Raw genomic sequence first — 19,596 nt, forward strand, 5'->3', positions numbered from 1 at the left:
AGACTTGAATCAAGTGCTATGTCGTTATGCAAGATATATAACACAGTTCAGGAGACAAGTTCAACTTCCTCTACTTCCTTGACAGCTTCAATATTACTGACTGTCAGGGTCTACCAATGAGCTTTGCCCTCACATTCCTGGCAGGTGTGGATACTCTGCCCTTGATCTGAACCTATGATGGAAATCATAGGTTAGAAGTGATATGATGGAAATCACAGTCTGGAAGTCCATATTTGATCAATTTAACAAAAAATAGATTTAAAGCCAGATTTCATAACTTGTTCCAATTTTTAAGTACAAAGAAACAATTATTACTCTAGACTTTTCTGTGCTTTCATTTTTTTGCTGTGCTGAGGATCGACCCTAGGACCTCATGCATGCTAGGCAAGCACTTTATCACAGATCTACAGCCCCTGCCCACGACTCCAGATTTGAAAAAAAGAAGTCAAAACCACAAAAAACAAAACAAAACAAAACAAAAACAAAAACAAAAACATAGCACAAATCAACACCTAAAAAACCAAAAATTTTCATGAGCCACTAATGTTTTAGGTGTTTCTACAGATTTGAACAGGGAGGGTGTTTTAAGACAAACTCTATCTGGTCAGACATGAGAAGTGGAGAAGAAGAACATGCTCCTAGTGAAATTGCAATGTTATTGGTCAAAAAGTTCCCTCTCAGCCATGGTGGGGAGCAGGCCCACAGCTCTGCTCCTAGGGCCGTTCATGCACAGTGCTGGGAGGGAGAGAGATCACGTCCAGCCTCGGAGCTTCAGCGCTTACCTGGGTACAGCGTGCCTGGAAGGCCCATGCTTTCCAAGTAGTTGTGGCAGCGCTCTTTATGTTCCTCTAAAGAGCTTCGCTGTTTATAGCTTCGGCCACAATATCCACATTTGTGAGGCTTACCAACTGCAGAAAACACAATTGAGTTCAAGACCCCAATTAAATGCTGGCCTTCTGTGTCTTGGCAATGCATGCAATACAATTCTTACCAAAAAAAAGTAAAAAAAAAAAAAAAATTCTACTCTTGAGAGCTAAAAGCATTATGGACTCAGTCAAAAATTATTGAACTTAAAAATGTTAATGTGCAGGGAAGTACTTGACTGTACCAAGAACTCATGTGACTCATGTTTCTTCTTAATTTGTCTATTGTATTGACTATCAAATTCTCTCCTCCACGAATCGCTGACACCTGTCTTTTAACTGGAAAAAAATCAAACCACTGGAATGTTATAATGTGGATGCCAAATAACTGGACAAAAAAAAATGAGGAAGGCTGGGTAATCTATGATTCACCCCCAGACAAAGGCTTCCTGTCCCATTCTATGATGTAGGCCAGGTCTGGTGCAACATAGGGCTACATCTAATGTGACTAGGGGTAAATTTAATTCAGGAGGCTAAACTGGATAAATTTATGCTTCAATGAAATGATCATTATATTTCTAGATTGCATTTTATTACATAATGCAAATATATTTTAACTTGCATTATCTATACAAAATATTTTTTATAAGGATACACACAACACCTACTATATTTTCCATGAACTGAGTTTACTGTTTTCTCACCATAGAGCATTAGGATAATGTAGTTTGAGACCAGCCCTGTTTGATATATTCAGGATTATGGAAATGTTTTCTATATGGCCGTCAAAACATGGTAGCCATAGCCCATGTGGCTATTAAAGGTCTGAATTCTGGCTTGTGACAAAGATGATAGAAGTTTTAATTTTGTTTAATTTTATATTGCTAAAATTAGAAGACTACTTATGGTTAATAGCTAGTGTGTTGGGCAGTGATGTTATGAAATGAATTTAGCCCTTCTTGGATTTTAGTGAGTGGCATTTTGGGAAAAGAAGACTAGCAAGGAAACCATATCATGCCTATTTAAAGACTTTGATAGAAACCATTTTTAAAGATAAAATAGCCAATATTTATTTAATCCTTAAGGAATATAAATTTCTACCCTAACACCAGGATAGGATCTTCTTTCTTTTGCTGTTTGATTTAACGTATTTCAAAGTATTCGGGAATATTTGTTTGATAACTGGTTTAACCAATGTATATGTTAATCCAATCTTTTTCCTGGGTAAAACGATCCTATGATTAAAGAAGAGAAATATGAAAACCAAAATTTGTCTTGGGGAACATTCAGTAGAGATAACAGGGATCTTTCTTTATCTATAGAAAGTGATGTGTCCCCCAACATGAAGAAATAATGATGAAATATGGAATGTTGCCTAAAAGGAAATTTTATTGAGTACCATCTTAGAAATTAATAGGATACAGATAATTAATCTATGTTCCTTCCTGGAAAATCTTTACCATTGGTGAATTACATTATCAAAATTTCCTCCTGTATAAATGGCATGGTGTCTAGGTATCCATTTTTTCTGAGTATGTGATTTTTACTCTGGAATATAAAAAATGATCACTGTAAGCAACTGAAATATATCTCCAGGAACAAAGAAAGTCTTCTAATAAACCTTACAACTTTCAAAGAAGGAGTGAAGAAGGGGACTGTACCCTTATCCCTCCTGATCCCCCAAACTTCTCTTGATATGAGCATGGGACGAATTCTACAGCTCTAAAAATTCTATAACTAACATGTTGGCATCTGGAACTTCTGGTTACCACTGGTTGCTAGGGATAACTGTGTGGATGATTCTGGTTTTTAATAGAATGAGGGGCATAGACATTCTACAAGACAATACAATGTGGCTACTTTTGAGTTTGCCAGATAAATTTTGTTCCGTGAAATCTTTTTGAAGAATCTAAAATTACTGCTTTTTTTTTCAAGAACTCTGTGCCAAAGTCACTTTCAGACAGTAGAATCACCAGTGTCACTGAATCTAGGACCGCTTTCTCCATTAACTCTTTGGTGGAATCATAACATAATTAAACGACCGAAAGTCTGCCACCTGTTATACATAATTACTCAGAGACTTCCTGAATGAAGTAAGCAGGCATGGAGCCAGAATAACATACAGTATGCACTAGATGATTTTCCTCGTTTCACAGGAGAGAAAAGAGAGAGTCATCATCTGAAGTTCTAAGGACTGATATATGCAGGAGATATCTGTATTGCAAATGAGAGTGATCCCAAGATGCTGAGGATATGGTTGGTATCAGCCTCATAATGAGTCTGTGGTTTCCACCAACTTGGGAAGGGGTGCCTCCTATAAACCTGAGGGCACTATTGCTGTCAACTGTGTCTGTGCCTGTATGACCCCTTGCAAATGATAGACGTGAAGTTGCTTTCTGCTGGGTCACAGCATGCAGTACTGTGGGACGCGCAGATGAACCCTACAGGGGCCTTATTTGTCAGTTTGTCCCTGGCACCACCTCGCCTCCAGGAGGGTCCATACCTGATCATCACATGTAAACACTTGTAAGTGCTCACTGCCATGGAGTCAGGTCCCTGTCTCAGGAAAGCCTTCTCTTCTCCCTATTCCCCATGCAACAAACTACTCCCTAGACTGAGCACGTTCTCTTCCAGGTGAGGAGGTAGCAGCCCTATTGGCAGCCCCTCCTGACCAGCCCACTTTGTTAAGGAGAGCAACTCCTCTGCTGGAAACTGCTCCTTTCTTGGCAGGTTTCAAGAAGCTTACCCAAATCATCACAATTTTCGGATTACAAGCTTTTTTAGGAACCTCCAGCATGCTCATTTCCAGGAAGGAGGTGGGAACAGAGAGGAGATGGCTCACAGCCTGGGACTGACTCCTCACCCTTTTCTCCAGCTGACTCAGTGAATGCCCTTCCCACAGGGACTACTCACCAGAAGGACCAAGCTCTTGCCAATACTTGCTAAAATGTGTAAACACGTTATTCTAGGATCACTGCAGAGTCACACTCATTTAGAACTCCCCTAAAGAAACTCAGAAATGGGCCTTGGGCAGGTATTCAAGCCCTCCCCCTACTGGAATTCTCTCCCTCCTACCCAAACCTACTGTCCACCCTCTTGCCTTCTGTTCCACTGGGCCCTCATGTGCTCTGCCATGTCCCCTGTGAGACATGGGTGTTTTCCTTGTGTGTACCTGCAACCCCTTGGAGACTGAGCACCCTGAGGGGCTCAGTAAATGTGAGACAAAGAGATGGACAGAGGAGAGGTACTTAAAACCTGCACCATGAAATACACTTGTCACATTTGGGAAGAGGTGGCCTTAACCCTGCAAGTCTTTTGCAAAGAACACATGTCCCCACTTTCTTTGAGGGAGGATCCTCCTTATCTTGCTACTTGGGACAGCAGGGAAAAGCTGTTCTAAGGCATTCCCCCATAGCACCTGCCCAGAGTGCTGCTGCAAATGGCCTAAGAGGTGGTTGGTGGGGGCCAGACACTCCCAAAGGGAGGGACAAGATCCATCAACCTCTAGTTCACAAAGTCTGTCTCACATATCCCTACTGGACAGTGTGGAAGAAACCCATGCATGTCATGTGGAGACACACTGTAGGCAAGCAACATACAACCTTTCTTCCTCTGATCTTTAAGAGGATAGAGCTACCGGATAATGAAACACACAGGAAGATTTCTCAGGAGGCAGATCTAACCTAACTAAAGACTTCCTGTGTGATATAGGTTAGGAGTATTTGAACAACTGCGAATCATGATTGACCTGAGACTCCCAATAATTTGGGATATACTTAAAGACAAATACTGCTATCTAAAATCTGGTGAAAGTCCCAAACTACCCTCTCCTGCTGAGGCCCTGATTGGTCACTGACAATAAAGAATCACTCTTGGACTTGGACGGGCATGTCCTTGGTTGGTGGGGTTATGTCCTAAGCCACTTTGATGTGTCACCTCTGCAAAGAAAACTGTCCCTACTGCTATTAAAAATACTCCATGTAAGACAGAGAAAAAGTGTATTTGGAAACATCTAGGGCATGAGCAGTGCACCTGGTGAAGATACAGCTGGAAAAATTCTTTGTAAAAATCTCACTTACCTGAAAAAATGGAATAAGGAGGCCTCTTCTGAAATATGCTACCTGAGGTGACATTTCCTGGTGTGTGTGTGTGTGTGTGTGTGTGTGTGTGTGTGTGTGCGCATGCGTTTATGATTTTCCCTACCCATTTCCTCTGTTTCAGTGGAAAGTGAGGTACTGAGGCCCATGCTGAAATCATGGCAGCCAGTAGCCATGGAGGACTGTGTACAGGGCCAGGCGGGAAGGCAGCCAGCAAGGACAATTCCCCCAAGTACACGATGCATGACCTAGAGCCTCACACCACTGCAGTGGAGGCTCCTCTTGCCTGGGGTACCAGACATTCCTGGCCTGAGCCCAGGAGACCTACCGGAATGCGTCCTCAGGTGACCGGTGAGGGCATCCCTCCGGCGGCAGGCGTAGTTACAGAGGTGGCACTTGAAGGGCTTCTCCCCGGAGTGCAGCTTGATGTGCCGCAGCAGGTTGCCTTTCTGGGTGAAGGAGGCCCCACACTGGTTGCACTGGAAAGGCCGTTCCCCTGGGATGAGGAGAGGAGAGCCAGTGATTACAAAACTCAGTGTGGGGACAAGAGGACGACGACAGCAGCAAGAAAGTTGTTTCCCACGGGGGCTCGGTGACTTCCACCGGCTGCAGGTTTGATAGAACATGAGGCTTTCAGACTAAACCTGCCAGCTCCTTAACGCTTCACTGGCTGGGTCAATTTGATCTGAAAATCTAATTTTTTTTCCCTAAATCAGAATGGCACATCACAATGCAAATTCAAACTCATTTAAATAAAGTGACTGCAACATTTTGTGATGAAGAGCCACTCTTCCTGATCAGCAGTTTTGGAATAAACCAATATCCAATTTTGCGTGTTGTGGCATTTGGTGGGGTTTTTAATGTGGCTTTTTTCAAAGGGTCTTTAAAATATGCCACTGAAGCAGCAAAATAAAAAGGAAACTCATTAAAAATGCATTTCAGGATCACAAGTTCATTTCAGCGTTACATTCTTATATTTAAATGAAAGGCACTTCATTATAACAGTTATAATAACTTCTTTTCATTTACATTTTCCCTGTATTTTCCCTTTCAATTTCTTCTCCATTACCTGTCTGTCCCTAAGCAGGCAAATCAGGAGAGAGACAGACAGAGAAAGTGAGGGTGAGAGAGGAAGAGAGAGAGAAAAAAAAAAGAGAGAGAAAAAGATTGAATAAAATGAGAAGTTAAGAAACAGTGAAGCAAGGACCCATTTTTCAAAGAAAAGTCCCAGATCTCCCTACGGCAGGGCATGAAGGTCAGAGTTAGTTGAGATTCCTTGTATTTTTCTTTTTTTACAACTTCTTAAGCCTTTTAAGCACTTATTTGTCTACATCCATAGATGACAAATCATATTTCAACTACAGACAATCTGAGAGATGCCATGTCGTTATCACTGAGGGATTCTTCCAGGGTGGTACCACTGCATTTGTGACTAAGTACCTGAAACTTCTGCTTAGACTCAGGATCTGATGAAGGGGATGAACAGGTCTTTGCAAGAATGAAACAGGCTGTTGTCTTACTGGGGAGTCACAGATCTTGGAATCTAACTTGATGAACATTGCATTTGATTCCCACTGAAAGGAGTGATACATTTGTCTTGTTTAAGTAAGAAAATATTAACGTTCTTTTAAAAAATAATTGAAAAAAAAATTAATGCTTCATTTATAAGAAGGGAACTATGTGACCACAATTCCTGGTACTGAGATAACCACAAAAATGTATGTCCCAGGTAAAAAGTTTTTCATAGGAATAAAGAATGTGTTAAAATGTCTTTTCAATCGTGTTCCCAAATGATTGATCTGACTGTGATGAAGGAGACAGCACTAATCAAAAACAATTAAGTAAAGCATATCTGGTACTATTAAAATCCACACCAGATTAAATTTTAGAATTTCCTGATGATCATCGCTATTTTTCATTGTGCAGGAAAGATGTGCTACTATAAAAAGTTGAAACTAATTTGCAGTGCTATTCAACTATAGGTCAGTTGGAGGGACATGGCTCTCACTAGAATACATTCAATATTTCTCCCAAATTTCTGTCCCATTTGGACTTGGCGGAGCAGAGAGAAAGGGTTTCAAGTCAAGCAAGTTGGAAGGTAATAATAAAACGAACTCACTAACTACCTTCTTCCCTGAGTTCCAAGCCCACCCATGTAGCTGATATAGGAGGGGGAGGTTGAAATAGCTGGGAGCCAGGTAGCCCTGCAGAGCCTCCCATGAAGAGGTCAGTTAATTATTGATTAGATATACTTCTAGGCCTTCATTGTACCTGTTCATGAATATGTGTGTTTAACTCCAAGGGGATAAAAAGAGAAAGAAGACTGACTACTGTGTGCAGAGAGACCCAGATCTGGTGAATCAGAATGTACCTCCAACCACAGGGTATTCTTACTTGGAGGTGGGCACCCTCAGGCTGGATGGGAAAGACAGTGGGGAAAGTCCATGTCACAAAAATGTTCAGAGTGAGGATGTGGGGACAGACACTCCTGGTGACATAAGTGTGTTTGTGATATGATCCGAAGTGCCTAACATAGGAAGGACCCTTGCTGTGCTGGGGAAGTGAGGAAGTGTCAGGTCTCCCCAAGGTCTGAGCTGCTACAGGGAAGAGCTGCACTACACAGGTAGAGCCACTGCTCAGATGATTACAGGCACGTCTCACTTCTGCAGGGAGGCAAGGCAGCGTTTCTTGCAGAGTCAGACTGGTCTTCTGATTTGAGTCCACAGCCTTCCAGCTCCACTGGAAATCTATTTGCTTCTGACTGCCTGTGTGGGTGCATATGTAGCCCAGGGCCAGGGCAAGGTCTTAGCATTCCTCAAAGTGAACACAGGTTCCACTCAAGGAATCTTGCTCTTGGAGGTTTAAACCTAAGAGGGCACATCCGTGAAGCGGAGCTACATAACAGGGCCCGGGTTCTGTATTCTCCTTCTCTTGCCAGTGGCAGCTGCCTGCCCTGGGCACGTCAGCAGCTTGTTCCTGCATCTAAGTAAGATTAAGTTTCTCCAAACTTGCATTTATATTTATTTAACTTGGACGAGGACTTTGATGACTGCAAATTCCAAGTTTAGTTTTTTATCCCAGAGACTCTACACATTTTCCATTGTAGGAGACCCTCTGTAAGAATTTTGGAGACCCTGTTAATAATTTAATTGGGTAAAAGAGCAAGTCTTTATGGATATGTACCTCAAGAGATTTCTGAGGACCTATCCAAAGAAGTTGGATTGAAAAATGTTTGTATCCCAAGAAGGGACCTGGGCCTGTTCCTGTTGCCCCTGCACTAAGGAGCAGTATTGTGGTCAGGGAGCATAGTGCATGTGCTTTTTGACGTGACAGATTGGGACAGAGTCTGTGCATGGCAATCTCCTTTTTTTTTTTTTAAATCTGTTTGCTCTTTATCATTTATAATAATAAAGCTACACATGTGTGTGTGGGGGGTCTCCCCTCTGCATTTCCTGCTTGTTTCCTACCACTGTCCATCTGATTCTTACACTCTGAGATGCAGGCGGAGAAGGCATTGCTGTTACTCCTGAATCACAGATGTGAAATGGAGCAGCAAATAGAGGAACTGACGCCCAGCACCAATGACAATGGCACCAGTGCGACTGCACCAAAAGGGTGACACAGGCAGAGGCAAAGGCCCTGTCCTGGAGATTGCTCTAAAATCCCCTGCTTATTAGGGGAGAGACTAGGAAACCCAGGAAGCCCCACTGACTGGGTCAGGGAGAGGGGGATGAACATGACACGGGGTCAGGATGCAAGTCCTAGCTTTCCATATGGGTCATGAATCTTAACTAAGCTCTCAAGGGAACAGCTGTCCAAATGGCCTTGCTTACTGACTGCTCCTCAATGGCACGTCCCTGCCCTGTGTCTCCTAGGGTTTTTTTAGAAATGCCCACTGTTGGCTTCTCCCTGGAATTGAATCAGAATCTGCATTTTCACAAGATCAGATTAATTCATTGGCCCTTTCAAGTCTGCTGCTCTATAACTCCCCTGAAAATAGGCAATGCAGACAGCGTGGCTTTTCGGATGTATTCCACCCAGATCCCAGGAAAATGAAAACCTTTGTAGCATGTGTAGTTGTTCAAACCTAGTTTAGCCAGACTGGGTAAACACCGATAGCTACCTGTGACCATCTGTATTTATACAAGTGGAAATGTACAGTGAAGAAAATCTCAGTTTCAGGGGTTTCTTCTTATTGCTTTTTTTAATAAAGGGTCAGGCAGGAACTGTAAAGTTTATGGTATTGTCCCTCTTTCTGGAAGTGATGTGCTCTGTAAGTGAAGGGCTCAGCACAAATTGGGGTGTATGTGACACTTAGTTACTATTTGTGGGGAGGAAGTCAGTAGCAAAGAGCAAGTGCCACTCTGCATATCAGTACTTGGCAGGTTTATTCATTAAATGCAATTATTCTTTTTATCAAAGGCTGCAGCCATTATAGTTTGGCAATTTAGTATGCCCGAATTTGATTCATTTATCAAATATTTATTTAAGAGAATTTTCACTATTCGATTGGGCTTTACATGAATTAGCAGAAAAGTAATTCATTTGTGAGGTTGATTCCTCATCAGGAATGTATCACCATAGGTCCTAGAGCGCACTGTTAAGTGTCTGTCACAGGGTAGCCTCCTTCATGTTAATTTCCACCTCATTATAAAATAAGGATGGCAGGATTCCTCTCATGCAAGCTTTTCTTAGGGTTGGATGTGATGGGTCTATTTCACTGGGTTATTTGAAGATTAAGGAGCCCACTCAGAAAAGCAAATTTTGCTTAATTTTAGAAACTAAGTTTTTATTAAATATAAATGTCTATTGAAAATCAACTTATCTGTGATTTTTCAGATGTGTTACAAATGGAATACTACATTTTGGAGACCACCTTGATTCACATATAAAAATTACAATCCCACAAATATCTGCATTTCCTGACTTGTTTTTCTCAGTGCATTTTCTGAATCCCTGCTTACTTTTTTTGATTTTTATTTGGTTCCAAGCAACAAGCACACCAGGCTATAATTTTCAAGTTATCTTCCTCACTTTCTTGAGATATACAATCTGCTGTTTCCATAGCAGCTTTTCTCCTCCTGGACTACAGTGGTAGATGCTATTTTCTGATGACCTAAGGATGCCAGTTCACAGGCAGCAAGAGCTCAGGGTATCTACATTTTATGGCCAAACTTTCTGAGACTACTACAGATGGTGAATGTAATGTGCTTTACCCACCTTTAAGGAAGCTTCCTAAGGAAAGAAGAATTTCTGTTCATTTCCAAAGAAACCTCATGCAAGATAAGGACCATTAACATTTTACTTCTAAGAGTCCATTACTGTCAGTGGTGGTGGTGTGACAGTTCTGTTCCTAAGTATGTGGCTGTTCAATAGACAGGGATCACTAAGACATGAGTGGACAGGGCCATCATGGCCAGCTGAGACTCATGGCCCCATGACAGGGCATCTTGTGAGCCTGGGTACAGTTCTCAGATGCTGGATTCCCTGGGTTTTTTTTCATTTTTGAATACAGAATATTACATTATTTTCTACTTCCAAAGTCTCCAGGAAAACTTTCGGTATGACAGGTTTGGCATGAAATTCTTTACCAGTTGGAGATGAAAGTAAGTGGCGATATCACAGTCCTATTCAATGTCTCAGCCGTTACAGGGTGACCCATATGAAAACTGATTCAAACTCTTTCTGATAAACTACATTTTGGCACTAGTCCGTTATTAACTGATTTTTCTGATCAAGTTCTATTACTTAGAATGTATCGAAAACACATGGTTTCTAAGTGGGAAAACTGAAGACTCTGTTTTGGTGCATTCAGATCTTTCTGACCTGCTCTTAAGCATGGATCACTTAACATGGTAATCTAACAGTGTAGCTGAGACTAGCATGTATGATACGAGGCCCTTGACAGACTGCACATGTATATGCTGTTGACTTTTCCCTTCTTATTTAGAAGGTTAGTGGCATGTGTTGAGAAATCATTCTAAATATTGTTCAATGATGATGCTATGGCATCAGTACAAGTTGGAGCCAATTACGTGCAACTGCTGTGCCGCCAGTCAATTTGCAATACGCTCAAAACACTCCACATAGGATATTTTGCTCTTCACCACCCCATGGGACCTTCTCAGGCCACTAAAGGAAAAACTATGCCAGGCCTTACCAGTGTGGCTTCTTTTGTGAACCATGAGCACATTGGGCCCGATGCAAATGATCCCACAGATATCACACTTTAGTTTTCCGTTAGGAAGACGAATGCCTCCAACTCCCGACAAAGCCGAGCTGCCTTGGTCCCTGTGAGAGCCATTCATTTTCTCTCCCGAGGCATCAAGCATTCGTAAATCCTCCGCACATTCTTCCCCATTCATTTCACAGGCACGCCCATTCTCTTCATCACTCTGAGTCTCTACTTTAACATTACTGGCTGAAAGAAACAATACAGGAAGCCACTCAGTGTCACTGAAAAAAACAAAACAAAACAAAACAACACAACAGCAAAAAGACAATCAAACGGACGCAGAGAACAACTGGACAGAGTTTCTTAGCATGTACTAAGTCGCAACTTTCCTTATGTTCAATCCACAGAGGGCTTGGATGGCAGCCCCTAGGATGCACCCAGGGCAGAGGGATATGGGAAGGACCTGCAGACCCCCTTCAGAGATCTAAATAGAGAGCACCTAAAAATGCATGAAAAACTACTTATAAAGTTTGCACTTTAGGATTGAGCCCTCACTTTAAGCAGGTTAAGATCATCGGATCCACAATCTTGTGGACTCTCAGGAGGAATCTGGGGCTGAATTCTATGGACGCTTTGTCAGACAAGCACTTAACATCTAGAAAGTGAGTATGCAGTCACATGATCCAACTCCTTAGAATAAGTGAACTTGCTGGGAGAGTCCCTAAGAGGTGATTTATCAAGCCTAAAGAACTTTTCTTACACATAATGTTACCTTTCCTTGTTTCATATAAATATTCATAATTTGGGGGGAAACTCATGCTTGGAGTTATGACCCCAGATCCTTTCAAGTTTCTGAGAGATCATTTTGTTTCTCTGGTTCATGAGCCATTCAACGTCCTTTTCATCTTACAGTGATATAAATCCATCTGGAGTCCTAAAGTAGAGGTGGTCTCTTACATTTCTATGTGTAAGAGATCAGGAAGAGTTATCCAAAGGCAAATATTTTTTTGTGGGGCAATGAACTGCTGGGGTGAATGAATACCACAGCTACCGCTAACTCTGCCTGACTATTTTGGTCACACAGTGGTAATTCTATCATTTGCATATTTTTCTTCCAAAAGAAAATATGAGACACTGTTAGCACTCTTCTGAGACACTGATAGCATACTGATGGGTCCAGCACTGTAACGAAGAGAAACTGCAGCTACCCTGAAAGCCACCATGTTTCTCTCAGTTTGCACAGACTCCTCAGAGTGGGTAAGTACATTTTGCTAAGTAAAACCATCAATGAATCAGATGACAATTATGTCTACGTAATTTTGGACTGAGGTTTCCCATCAACAGTCATCAGAGTTGGGTCTTTGGAGATGTAGCCTCAGCATCAAATGCTACAAGGGCAGATGTCTGGGTCCCCCCAGACCTGCTAATTCAGAGACTTGGGTGGGCTCTGAAATCTGTGTTTTGATGAACCTTCCAAGGAACTCTAAGGTACACTCAAGACTGAGAACAACTGCTTTTAATAATCAACCTAGTTCATACCCCTCCATCTTTGTTCACCAAATTCCTTTTGATTTGGAGACTTAAGAGTCTGGACACTGAAAGCCAAAGACCTCGTCTGGGATCAAAGCTCCTCTGTTAAAAGCTCAGAGATCTTAGGCAAGTCATGTAATTTCTCCATGCCTTGATTTCTTCACCCATTGAAAATGGGAACTATCACAGCACTGAAGGGTAGCTGGAAGGATTAATTGGGCTAATAGCTGAGAGGTAGCTCAGGACGTGGACTGGAATATGGAAAGTAGATGCGTGCTCCCCTCAGAGGGCAAAGTCCACCTAACCCCAATAAAGTTTACAGAACTTACCTGGCACTAGGCCCACAGTGTTTTTAGGTACACTTGACTATTTAACCCTGAGAAGAACTCCACAAGGGAGCTACTGTCATTATCCTATTTTAAAGTCGAAGAAGCTAAGGCACAGAAAGGTTGAATTTGTTAAGGTCACACAGCTAGTAAGTGGCAGAGCTGGGAGCTAACTGCAAGGGTACCTGGCTCTGGTGCCTACATTTCTAACCACTCTACTGCCAAGGTTTCCTCATGAGCTCTTTGGAGAAAAGACCTACAGACAGATTAGGGAGTGAAAGGAATGAACTAGAACAGCCCCCACCGTAGACTTGGAGGCCCCAGAAGTAATGATGTGCTCCTGCCCCTTACTATCAAAAATGGCATTGTGTAAGACCATCCTGAGATGGGCTTCTTCAAATGCTGTTTCTTACAGAGGTCTGGAGATCAGAGACTTAGAGCACCTTGCATCTCAGCAGCCTCTTACTAATCCTTGTGCCAGAGACAAAAAAACCCAAATCCTACTGATGTAGTCATGAAGGGAGATGAAGCAGGCAAGTGAGGCCCACCTGCCATCCAGGTAAAGATGTTTCCTGACTGCTGAGTTGTCCAGAATCAGTATTCTCCAGTAGGTGCTGGTATCTTCGGGGGCAGAAGCTAATTCACTAGACCCTTATCATTCAACACTGTCAGCATTAGTCTTGCCATGGTTTAAGTGCCCCCTAGAGTCTCATAGCTAAAAAAGCTTTGTTCCCAGGATGATGGTGTTGGGAGATGGACCCTGCAATAGGTGGTGGCAAGCACCACCCCTAGGTAATGGAGGCAGGCCATAAGGGACTGTGAGGCTCCCGTCACTCACCACATCCTGGCTCATGATGTGAAGGTCTGCTCCAATGTCTACTCCCTGCTATTGCCATCTGGTACCCTCACCAGACAGTGTTCATGGACTAGAATCCCCAGAACCATGAGCTAAATAAACCTTTTGTCTTCAGAAGCTAATGGTCTCTGGTATTTCATTTTAGTAATGCAAAGCTGACTAATGTAGTGACTTCAAGAGGAAGAAAGACCTGAGCTAGCACACCTGCTCTGTCTTCCCATGCTGCAATGCAACCACAATTCCCTCACCAGATGCCAAGCAAATACTGGAGGCATGCTCTTTAACTCGCCAGGCTTCAGAATTATGGGCCACACGAACCTTTATTTTTTTATAAATGTAACTTTGTTATAGCAACAGATAATGGACTGAGTCAAATGTGCACAAGAAAGATGATAAAGCTGTAAAGATCTATGTGATCCTTAAATCTAGGATTCTTTTTAATTATCTACCTTGTGGGCTTTTAAAAGTGAAACTGGAGCACTCTGGAGCCCAGTGGACCAAATGACAGTTAGTGTGACAAGTTCTTCCACCTTGACACAGGGCTGTAGCAAACCATGTGAGATAGAAGCTCCCTGGGATGGAAAAGAAGAAGTGTAGGGGTTTTCTCATCCCCTACAGAAGAACATGGTGGTGGGATGATCCACTTAAGACGTTCCCCACTTGGCTCTATTTCATTAATTTTAGAGACAACTAGTTACAGAAAATTCCCTCTGGCTTTCTCAAGGGCCCATGTGCACATGTAGCACCTGAGCACCTTCCAGAAGTGACCCTGGCTTTTTTGCATCAAAAAGAATGTTGAGTACCCTTGTGAGTCTCTGGGTGGTCTATGGCATGTGTCACTGTGTGGTCTGTGTGGGCACTTTCTGCAGAGGAGCAGGACAGCAGGGAAGCATCGGCTGTGACCTCTGGGTTTCTGGAATCAGGAACGGAAGTTCTGCCATAGCAGGCTGCTTGCATAAGGAGGGAAAGCTAAATGTCAGGAAGGAAGCAGATGAAGAAGCGTGGGGGACAGCATGCAATGGATATTGCCGTGAATACCACAGACATCCTCAATGCCTGGAGACTTGACATCAACCACTAATTTTCCTAGGGCTCATTGAAGGCAGGACTGTCATTGCTAGGCTACACGACAGGGTCACAGAAAGCTCTAATAGAAGCGAGAGAGAGAGAGAGAGAGAGAGAGAGAGAGAGACTGACTCAAAGGCATGAGAGTCTATCACAAATTATCCTGAGATCAATATGGATACCCAGATGGATTTGTGTGGGAATATATGTGTATAAAGAGATCCTTTACACAGATCTGTACGAACAGCAGTAAGAATTTTCAGCAATGAGAATAGGTATCTCTGAGAAGAGAATGAAAGCTGCTGAGATTTTCTTAGTCTCTGAGAAAAAGACAATATCCCAAGATCCTTGTGGGCAAGGCTAACGAATGCTAAGTAACGGAGACGTGGCAGAGGGCTCCCCGGCAGCAGACCGAACATGGTTTTACACAGGAGCTCGAGGGTAGGTGCCAGGAGTTCTAGAACAAAGGGTACCACAGCGGTGAGGACAAATTCTAGGCTACACCGTGACTGAAAAAGTCCAAGAGGAAGGGGATGAGCCGGGGCCAGGGGAATCTGTGAGAAGTGACCAGGTGACACCCAGCACAGGGCATGCCAGATCCAAGCAGTGTAGGGGTTTTCTCTAAACAGGTGGGGAAGGCCCTCACATCACTGTGTACAAAAGTAAACAGCGCACTTGTCATGTAGGGGACATCAAGAGATTTCTGTTCACTCAAAGAGGCGTCCATGAAAGTGGGGGTCTCCATGCAGAACTGCTCAGGGTGGTACTGTTTTAAAGTACTGTCACACTCTCTCTGAATATAGGGAATAGACTTATAAATATTTTGTAAACCCCAAACCTACTCCACACTTAAGACATCAATTGAGCTGATTAAATATAGAACATGAAATAGGGACTTGTGCGTTGCTTTCCCTGAATGCTCTGGCTCAAGCCAGCTTGAGCTCTTCCATTGACTGAGGGATGGATAATGGACACGGGTCCAATTTTATTATTCAACAAACATGGCTCATATTAAGAGTGTTTGCAAGCTCTTAGTCAAAAGCTATGTTGACTTCTCACATGATATTTAAAATCAGGACAGATTAAAATCCTATTGTCATGTATTTTAGAGGTCTTCTATGCTATTGGTAACCCCATAGTTGTAAGAGAGGCTCCAAGCTCTTGCAGATAGCAAGCTGCATTGAGGAATCCGGAGACTCCAAGGAACTCTGAGGTCAACAGAAGCCAAGGCCTGGATTGGCTGCCAAGCATTATGTTCACTTGTGAATAATTAAACATTTTTAATGCATAGGCATAATGTACGCTGGCAGCCCCACCTCACAAAGAGGTTGTATTTCCTCTTCATTTTCCTTTCCTTTTTAGAACATGTCTTTATATTTACTGGAAAAGTATATTTTTGGTACCAAGAATGCATTTTGCCATTGAAAAAGTGTCCTGAAAGCATCACTCCAATATAATCAGTTCAAGACAGGTAAGCTTGAAATGCACAATATTTTAAATAAAAATTGGGAGATACAAATATCCTTGCTACACTAGTGATTAGTAAGTAAAAATCAAATTGAATAAAAATATTTAAGATTTACCTTGAAATTACCTATGGTAACTGACTGAAATTTGAGATGAAGAATTATACACGTTACCCAAAAAGATTTATGAAATTTAAAATATTTTAAAGGCTAATGGAATCATTTATTATAACTTATCATTATTTAAAATGTAAAGTTTTTATCTTGCCAAGGTGCATATTATTTGAACTACTCTACTTACTTGATGTTTTAAGCCTTTAAATAGAATAAAGTCAGGGAGAAAGAAGACAGAAAAAAGAACATTGGAAAAGAGTATAAAAAGAATGAGTTTCAAGGATATATATATATATATATATATATATATATATATATATATATATATATATATATGTCTTCCTCAAGTATCTAAGGACACAAATTGGAATAAAGATATAAAGATAGTGGAGTAGGTCAAAGAGATGGTATTTTAATTTCTTCAAGAAAGAAGGAATTAGGTGTTAAAGATCATGGGAGACAATTCTTCATCATAACCACAAGGTGGTGATATTGACCTAGAACAGTTTGGTTGCTGTAAGGTGGGGGCATCAATGCCCCCAGCCAATGGTGCAAAGGAGGATATTTACAATTTGGAAATGTTAGGGGGAAAAGTGAGTTCATATAAATATGTTATGAACATATTTTTATAAATATGTAGACAGAAAGTATCAAAATACATATCATGACTCATAAAAGCTCTGGGAATCATATGTATTCACATGCAGCAATTTTTGCATCCTGAAGGTTGCCAAAAGATCTGCTTGAATGTTACAATATTCTGGGGACTACCCCTTTCTCAAGACTTAATGGAAACATGTTAGGAAGTGGGATGTGGGTTTGTTTGTTTGTTTGTTTTGCACTGGGGATTGAACTCAGGGGTACTTAACCATTCAACCCCAGTCCCCCCCCTTTTTTTAAATTAAGAGATAGAGTCTCACTGAATTGCTTAGGACCTTGCTAAGTTGCTGAGGCTGTTTTCCCGATTCACCTGTCTCAGACTGCAGAGCAGCTGGGATTACAGGTGTGCGCCACTGTGCCCAGAATTATCTTATGCATGTGCTGTTTCAAAACATTTTAACAATATTGTTCATCTCATATTAATATGACTTCCCTATCCTGACACCTTAATTTCCAATGTTTATATGTGCACATACAGATATTCACATAAATAAACAGTTATATAGGAATACACATATATCTCACAGAAATAAATATGAAGCTACTATTCTGAAATTGAATCAAAGGGATATCAGTTGAGAAAGACTTCTATAAACTTTTAAACCTTGTAAAAGTCATTAATCTAGTATGTGAGCAAAAGTATCCTTGGATTGATAATGGTGTATCCTTTGGGTACCAAACAGATTTGTTAACTAGGGTGTCAGAAACCTTTCTTTAACTATTACTGACACCTCTTTTATATGAGACTATTTTTATAACTGTTATAGTATCAGTGAGCTGGGCCTGGGGTGTAGCTCAGTGGCATAGTGCTTTCCCAGCACACTCAAGTCCCTGGGTTCAATCCTAAGCACTGAAAAATAAATCAAAACACAAAACTCCAAACAATATTTACAAGCACAATGTTACAGTCACAATGTTACAATATTCTGGGTAGTCCCCAGAATATTGTAACATTCAAGCAGATCTTTTGGCAACCTTCAGGATGCAAAAATTGCTGCATGTGAATACATATGATTCCCAGAGCTTTTATGAGTCATGATATGTATTTTGATACTTTCTGTCTACATATTTATAAAAATATGTTCATAACATATTTATATGAACTCACTTTTCCCCCTGTTTTCTGATATTGTTTTGTAATATTTAGAAACAGGGGATCCAAAGACTCAAGTCCTAAGGGAGTTACCAACTTGTAATACTTTCATATTCAGATCTCTGTGCATGTTTAAAAAAAAAAAACTACATTCTCTATTCTTTAAAGTACTCCTGTAAGGCATTGCCCAAATGCATTTTATCATTTATCAGAAAAGAAAAATGAAATTAACATCTGCTTCTGGTTTAACAGCTCTGACCAGAGAATGTCCCACCCGCACCATGTGGAAACCCTGTGCTTATTTACACCGCGAGGCACCCTGGAGAATGGCCGGGAAGCCTATGATTTCTTCTCTCAGTTCTGAAATTAATACTCCAGAGCAAGAGGAAGCCAGTATGTTTCTTTCTCCTGTCCTCCAAAATTGTAAAAATTATCTTGAAAACGTTTGATGGTGAAAGAAAAAGTATGGCCATTTTTTTCATTGCACTTGATAAAAAGGAGATAATTAAAAAATTAACCAAAAACTGTTCAACAGCATCAATGAACAACAGTTCCATCAGTACTACCCTTACCCTCTCTTTGCTTTTGCTCACTAGCATGCTCACCAGCACATCTCTCAACTATCTAAACCCCACTGAGGCATTTCATTGTTTAAGAGATGAAATGTCCCGGATGGTAGATGTTTCATGGACAGGACGGTAAACATTTAACAGATAAGTTAAATAAGATAACATTTTTTTCAAGTGCAAAGGAAAGTGTGGATGATAGAACATGCAATTCACAGTACTGACACGATGGAAACTGAATATGAAATGAGCATGTTTCCATTTCTAGAAGCAAAACATATACTTACGAGAGAAAGATTTGGGAATTATTGCATGAAAATCCCTAAAGCCATCAGCCCCATATGTAACTGCAATAAAAAACAAGGCAAAAAGAAGCTGGATTGTAATACCATTAGAGATACAGTGAGAGTTAAAGACAGCATTATTTTTAAAAGCATCCTATTACTCAAAATGACTGGGTACCTAATAATCTATTGTTGGCTCTCTAGCAACAGAAAAGCATTGCTTAGACCATGACATTATTTCCTAAGAATCTGAACTCAGAGCATTACACCACAAAGGGTAGTTGGAGCAAGCTCTGAGGACTTCAACATCTTAGAGGCAGTAACCCCAAACATTTCAGAACTGTGAGAAACCTTTCATTAGTGTTGGTTTAAGATCTCAGCCTCATCATAGCATCTCAAGTGAGGCCATGTACCTCTACAAAAGCAGTATGCTTTTTTCCACGGGTGGAGCGTATTGCAAATGTTCTTTATTCAGCTTTCTCTTAGAAACATAGAAAATGA

The 19,596-nt window shown here is 41.3% G+C and overlaps 1 protein-coding gene across 7 annotated transcripts in view; it reads right to left on the reverse strand.

The window, feature by feature from the left end:
• Ikzf1 (IKAROS family zinc finger 1) overlaps positions 1 to 19,596 on the reverse strand; it is a 96,969-nt gene that overhangs the window by 17,615 nt on the left and 59,758 nt on the right. For 3 of the 7 annotated variants that reach the window (XM_040291938.2, XM_040291936.2, XM_040291941.2), the window contains 4 exons: positions 19,099 to 19,158; positions 11,121 to 11,381; positions 5,289 to 5,456; positions 783 to 908 (listed from right to left, as the gene is read on the reverse strand). In XM_040291938.2, the coding sequence (XP_040147872.1) occupies positions 783 to 908; positions 5,289 to 5,456; positions 11,121 to 11,381; positions 19,099 to 19,158 (615 nt within the window). The remainder of the gene's footprint in view (positions 1 to 782; positions 909 to 5,288; positions 5,457 to 11,120; positions 11,382 to 19,098; positions 19,159 to 19,596) is intronic. The other 4 variants (XM_078039752.1, XM_013363890.4, XM_078039753.1 and 1 more) reach the window with 2 other exon arrangements.

The sequence above is a fragment of the Ictidomys tridecemlineatus genome, chromosome 2 (genome assembly GCF_052094955.1).
Source record: "Ictidomys tridecemlineatus isolate mIctTri1 chromosome 2, mIctTri1.hap1, whole genome shotgun sequence".
Lineage (NCBI taxonomy): Eukaryota > Metazoa > Chordata > Mammalia > Rodentia > Sciuridae > Ictidomys > Ictidomys tridecemlineatus.